The sequence below is a fragment of the Hypanus sabinus genome, unplaced genomic scaffold, assembly GCF_030144855.1.
Source record: "Hypanus sabinus isolate sHypSab1 unplaced genomic scaffold, sHypSab1.hap1 scaffold_831, whole genome shotgun sequence".
Classification (NCBI taxonomy): Eukaryota; Metazoa; Chordata; class Chondrichthyes; order Myliobatiformes; family Dasyatidae; genus Hypanus; species Hypanus sabinus.
The window spans coordinates 150,753-156,752 of NW_026781684.1; the positions used below are offsets into that span (position 1 = coordinate 150,753).

General features: G+C 44.6%; 1 protein-coding gene across 1 annotated transcript in view; it reads right to left on the reverse strand.

Annotated features, from left to right (window-relative positions):
* The window catches only part of LOC132390286 (SLAM family member 5-like), a 42,057-nt gene extending 36,334 nt beyond the window's left edge, over positions 1–5,723 (reverse strand). Inside the window, exon 1 of the mRNA XM_059962898.1 lies at positions 5,634–5,723. Within this exon, the coding sequence (XP_059818881.1) occupies positions 5,634–5,697 (64 nt within the window). The 5' untranslated portion in view covers positions 5,698–5,723. The remainder of the gene's footprint in view (positions 1–5,633) is intronic.
* Positions 5,724–6,000: the final 277 nt, after the last annotated feature.

The window sequence follows — 6,000 nt, forward strand, 5'->3', positions numbered from 1 at the left end:
TAACTAATTACGTGATTTCTCAATCCAATTGGCTGCACCCGTGATGATTTAGTGTGTCATATTAAAATGCAGGGTGGGGTGAATTCTTATGTAATCAATTATTTTGTGTCTTATATTTGTAGTTAATTCCGATCATTCTGTAGAGATCTGTTGTCACTTTGACAAAAAAGTGTATTTTTCCTTTGATCAGTGTCAATAAAGCCAAATTAAATCCACTGTGATTCAATGTTGTAAAAGAATAAAACATGAAAACTTCCAAGTGGGTGAATACTTTTTACAGGTATCTGGTTAGCTCTGACTGGATCGTTGGGACAATTGCCCCAGCTCACCACGTGCCTGGGTGGTGTACTGTTGCACCGGGTGAATATTTGCGCTCCAGGTCTCAGCTGTTAGAGGCAGCTGCTCTGACAATCGTTCGTGATAGCAGGGCTTCAACTCTGGAGGAAGCAGGTTTTAACTGTAGTGTCAAGGAGAGGGACCATTCCAGTCCCTAGCACGGCCAAGTATTACAGCAAGACTGTGGGAGCTGATTCACTCCCTCAACTTAATGGACATCTGGAATGCACTCCAGTCCTTCACCCAGAGGTCTGGAGGAGGAGACTCAAGTCAACCATCTGAACATTTCGCAAGTCTGCATATCTCCTGGTGGACTCCATGTATCTGGTACCATGCAATGGTCTGAGCAGAGGTCCTCACTGTGGATATGGGTGGCTCCACATTCCTGCACCTTAACAACTGACTGATAGAGGACGAGCAATTCCAGCAGAGATCCCCATCTTGAGGGAAGACTCACAGAAGCACGTGATGGGATTGACCAAGATGCAGGGCTCACAATTCAGGTTGAGAGAGATGTGCTCAGCTTTGAACCCAGTCTGAGCTCTGCTTCGATTTGTCAAGGACCCAGCACTGCAGAAAGCAGACAAAGACAAGTAGGGTAGCTTGAAGGCAAGAATGCAGGATCACAGATCCGGAGCCGACATCACTCACTCTTCCACTCACTGGGCAATCGCAGCGTCACCGGTCCAGAGGGAACTGCTGGCTTGGTCTGCTCCCTTTGTGGGGGTGGGGAGTCGGAATGGAGTGGAACTCCGCTCTCTTTATGAGTCAGAATGGGGTGGGGAGTAGGAATAGGAGTAGGGCTCTACTCCTTTCATAGGGAATAGTAATAGGGAAGGGACTCTGCTCTCTTTCTCAGTAGTCAGAATTGGGGTAGGGCTCTGCTCTCTTTGGTTTCATTGTGGGAAGATTCGGAGGGTTGTTCACTTCCCTTCAACAGCTCAAGGTGCAAACCCAGGAGTGTGACAGACTGACCATGAAGTTCCTGTTGTGGGATCTCCACTTGTGAGTCCCGGTGATGGGAAGATGTTCTTCCTGTGGTGCAAGGCAGTCATCATCCTGCTGTCTGAAAGGAGTCTTTACCAGTTTTAACAATCTCATTGTGTGGCTCCCTCCGTAACGCAGATCAGGGAATTGTTGTCCAGCTGTCCAATAGCCTGATTTCCCACTCACCTGGCTTCACCTATCAGTTTCTAGCTTGTACTCCTTCGCTTCCCTCCACCAAATCACTCTGATGTCTTCCCTCTTTCTGTCCAGTCCTGATGACCAAGATCTCAGTTGGACAGCAACCTGTTCACTGTTTACTGTTTACCTGTTCACTGTTTATTGTCTACCGATACGCTGTTTACTGTTCATCTGTTCAGTGTTTACTGCTTACATGTTCAGTGTTTACTGTTTTCCAATGCACTGTTTTCCATTTACCTGTTCAGTGTTTACTGTTTACCGATACACTGTTGACCATTTACCTGTTCACTGTTTACTGTTTACCTGTTCAGTGTTTACTGTTTACCGATACACTGTTGACCATTTACCTGTTCACTGTTTGCTGTTTACCGATACAATGTTTACTGTTTACCTGTTCACTGTTTACTGTTTACCTGTTTACCTGTTCACTGTTTACTTGTTCAGTGTTTACTGTTTACCGATACACTGTTTACTATTTACCTGTTCTGTGCAGTACATGCATTTGTAATTATATTTTGTTAACTTATTAATGGTAAGATTTTGTTTGATGTGCTGTGTGTGAGATACATGCTGTGTGGGTACCCCGTGATTCGGAGGAACGTTGTCTCATTCTGGTTGTGTATATATACAGTCAGATGACAATAAACTTGAAGTGTGATGGCAGTGAGAAGAGAGCAAGGCCTGGACGGTGGGTCATTGATGATGGACGATTCTTCCTGTGGCAGCCCTCCCCTCCATGTAGATGTGCTCAGTGATGGGAAGAGCTTTGACTGTGATGAACTGGACTGTGTCCACCACTTTCTTGTAGACTTTTCTGTCCCTGGGCATCGGCGTTTCCATCCCAAGCCTGGCCAAGCTTCAGGGACCAGAGGCAAGTGTTGCCACCCAACTGGGGTGATGAACAGGACGAATCCCCCAGGGGTGAGCTCTGGAGACATCTGTATTGTGTAACCTGTCACTCTCTTTGATTTCACTCCCTGTTTCTGCTGATGAGATCAGGGTGAATCTGATGGATTTTGCTGGGCAAGAGGAGAGTGGTCAGATGTGTGAGTAAACCCAGGTAGTGACTCCATCTTCAAAACCTGCAGAGCGTCATCACGGGTGAAGCAATTTATATTTTCCATCAGCGCTCTGCCTTATGAGATAACACCCACCTCTGAGGGGGTTGGCATGGCTTTTACTGGGACATCTTCCACAAAGTCTGGCACTCTGTCATCTTAATTAAAGCTTTATTTTGTCTCCTTTTATAATAAGGTTACTTTGGGAACAAAATAAATACACAACAAGAAAGGCTGGAGTAGAGCCCAAGGGAAGTGAAGCATGGTTGCTTCTGAATAAGACCATAACACCACATTGGAGCCGAAGTAAGCCATTCGGCCCCTCGAGTGTGTACTGTCATTCCATTATGGCTGATTTACTTTCCCTCTCAACCCTATTTTCCTGCCTTCTACCCACAGCCTTTGACGCCCTGACCCATCGAGAACCTACCAACCTCCACTTTAAATATATTCAGTGACTTAGCCATCACAGCTGTCTGTGCCAGTGAATTCCATAGATTTACCACCACCTGACTAAAGAAATTCCTCCTCATTTCTATTCCAAAAGGATGTCCCTCTACTTGGAGGCTGTGCGCTCTGGTCCTAGATTTCCAATCTATGGGAATCATCCTTTCCACGTCCAATCTATCTATGCCTTAATAAGTTTCAATGAGATCCCCCCCATTCTACTCAACTCCAGATTCTACAGGCACAGCGACATCACTCGCTCCTCGTATGTTAACACTTTAATTCCCGTATCATTCTTGTGCTTGAATCTGGATCCGACATTTTGTTGCAACTACAAAAAAAAACACGACAGTGGCTATATTTCATTAGGAGTTTGAGTAGATTTGGAATGTCACCAAAAACACTCGACAACTTCTACAGATGTACCGTGGAGAGCAATCGAACTGTCTGCATCACCGTCTGGTGTGGGGGGAGAGGGAGACTACTGCACAGAATCAAAGTAAGCTGCAGGGAGTTGTAAATGTTGTCAGATCCATCATGGGCACTAGCCTCTGTAGTATCCAGGATATCTACAAGGAGCAGTGCTTGAAAAGGTGACGTCCATGATTTAGGCAACTCATCATTCAGGACATGCCCGCTTCTCATTGCTATCATCAGAAAGGAGATACAGGAGCCTGAAAGCACAAACTCAATAATTCAAGAGCAGTTTCTTCCCCTCTGCCATCAGACTTCTGAATGGACATGAAATCCGTGAACCTACCTCAAATCCCGTCCCCCAGTAGTTGTCATCTTTCCCCCTCACTGCTACCCTCTCAAATGATTTTTGATCACCTGATACTTACTGTACAAAGCTGTCCACCCATTTCAACTTCAACTATTATTATCTGTTACAGACCTTGAGGAATGCTCTCCCTCAGGCCCCATGGGCTTTTACATTCTTCATCAGCTGGTCATGTGGGACTTGGTAAACAAATTCCTAACATCTGGGGCCTTTACTAGGATTATTGTGCTCAGTTCTGGTCATCTACAGTACGGTGCTAAACTCTTCGGCACCCAAGATTTTTATATGATTTTAAATGGTTTGGCTCCACACAGCCCTGATCTCAACATCATGGAGGCTGTCTGGGCTTACCTGGAGAGACAGAAGCAAGCGAGACACCAGAGTCTGGGGGAGAACTGTGGCAAGTTCTCCAAGATACTTGGAACAACCTACCAGCAGATTTTCTTGTAGAACTGCACGGCAGGGGGACTCAGAGAAATGATGGAGTTTTAAAGGCAAAGGGTGGTCACAATAAATATTGATTTGATTTAGTTTTTCACTGTTTACTGCTCTTCACAGTAAAGTTTTGGTATTTACAAACCTTTCATTATTTTTAAAGTATCTTTTCTTTACAGATTTTTTTTACGTGTGCCTAAGACATTTGCACAGTACTGTACCTTCAGGAACAATATCAATAAGACTGAAAGGATGCAGAGACAAATCACAAAGACTTTGCCAGGACTGAAGAACTGAGTTACAGGAAAAGATCTAACAGGGTAGGACTTTGTTTCCCTGGATTACAGGAGGATGAGGGGAGGTTTGTTACAAAATTATGAGGACTATCGAGTAAACACAATCAGGCTTTTTCAAGTGAGTTGGGTGGGTGGAACTAGAGTTCATGGGTTAAGAGTGAAAGGTGAACATCAGGGGAGCTTCTTCACTCAGAGGGTGGTGAGAGTGTGGAACGGGCTGCCACAGGAAGTGGTGGATGTGTGTTCAATTTCAAAATTTAAGAGAGATTTGGATATGGGAGAATGGGAGAGGAATGGAGGGCTGTGTTTTGGGTTTTGGTTTAATGAACGAGACAGAATAACAGGTTAGCATGGTCTGGATGGGCTGAAGGGTCTGTTTCTAGGCTGAGGTGTTCCATGAGATTATGCCTCTCTAAAATCCAAATAGACCAATTAAAACATCCTGAAAAAATGTGATATCCCCTCCCTCTCTCTTTGGGAGGGAGCTGTCTCCCTCGTTTCTCAACACTGTAGGGATGGACAGGGAAGCAGGGGCTGGAGGCAAAGAGTTGGTGGGTCTGAGTGCCTCGAGCTTCTATGAAAGGCGAGGAGCATTTCAGGATGTGGTAAACACGGCATCAAACGGTGACTGGACAGGAAATGGTTCGATGGTCACAGCAAGAGGACAGTAATACGTGCAGCAGAAGAGGAACATTATTTACCGTTCAAACAATAATATGAGAGAGGGAGTGAGACAGGGAAAGACAGAAGGATTTGCATAAAGCAACTGATAGATGTGTTGAAGGACCAAAAGAAATAATGAAAGAGCTAAATGAGACCAAAAGAAAGACAAGGATATAGAGGGTGAAAGTGTGTGTATAGACGGAGGTATAGAGAGAGAGACTAGGTGAGGTTGACTGAGATTAAAGAAGTTCCACAGAAGTTGAGGAAGGCAAAGTCTGAAGGTGAAAATTAGGAACTGAACATGTTCCAATATAGTGTGTGAATCAGCAGATTGGGACGTGACCGTGATAAACAGCGTTTTCACACACTGAAAACCTGCACACATCAAACTGTTCTGTTACCCAGAGCTGAAACATTAAAATCTGACCTTACCTAGAAAGATGGCAAATACAAAAGCAGAGTTCAGGCAGAGAACCCTTTTCAAGCACTTCCACATCTTCAAGCTTGACTGGTGAGCTTGATGGCCTGGAGATTGTCACAGAAGGAAGTAAGACCAGGAACAGATATATTATAATGAAGTGAGATGCACGTAATTGACAAAAGCATCATACTGGCCCTCCCATTTCCTTTATCTCACACGAGTTTTCTACTTTCCTATTTTGAACTTGTGGGATTCTCCTCACGAACTACAATTTCTACAGTGTTATCAAACATTCTGTTTAGAAAAGCAGTCACTATCAGCTCTCAGCAACAGAAATCATTTCCATGGAACATTTCCCCTTCTCCCCACTGGTGCAAA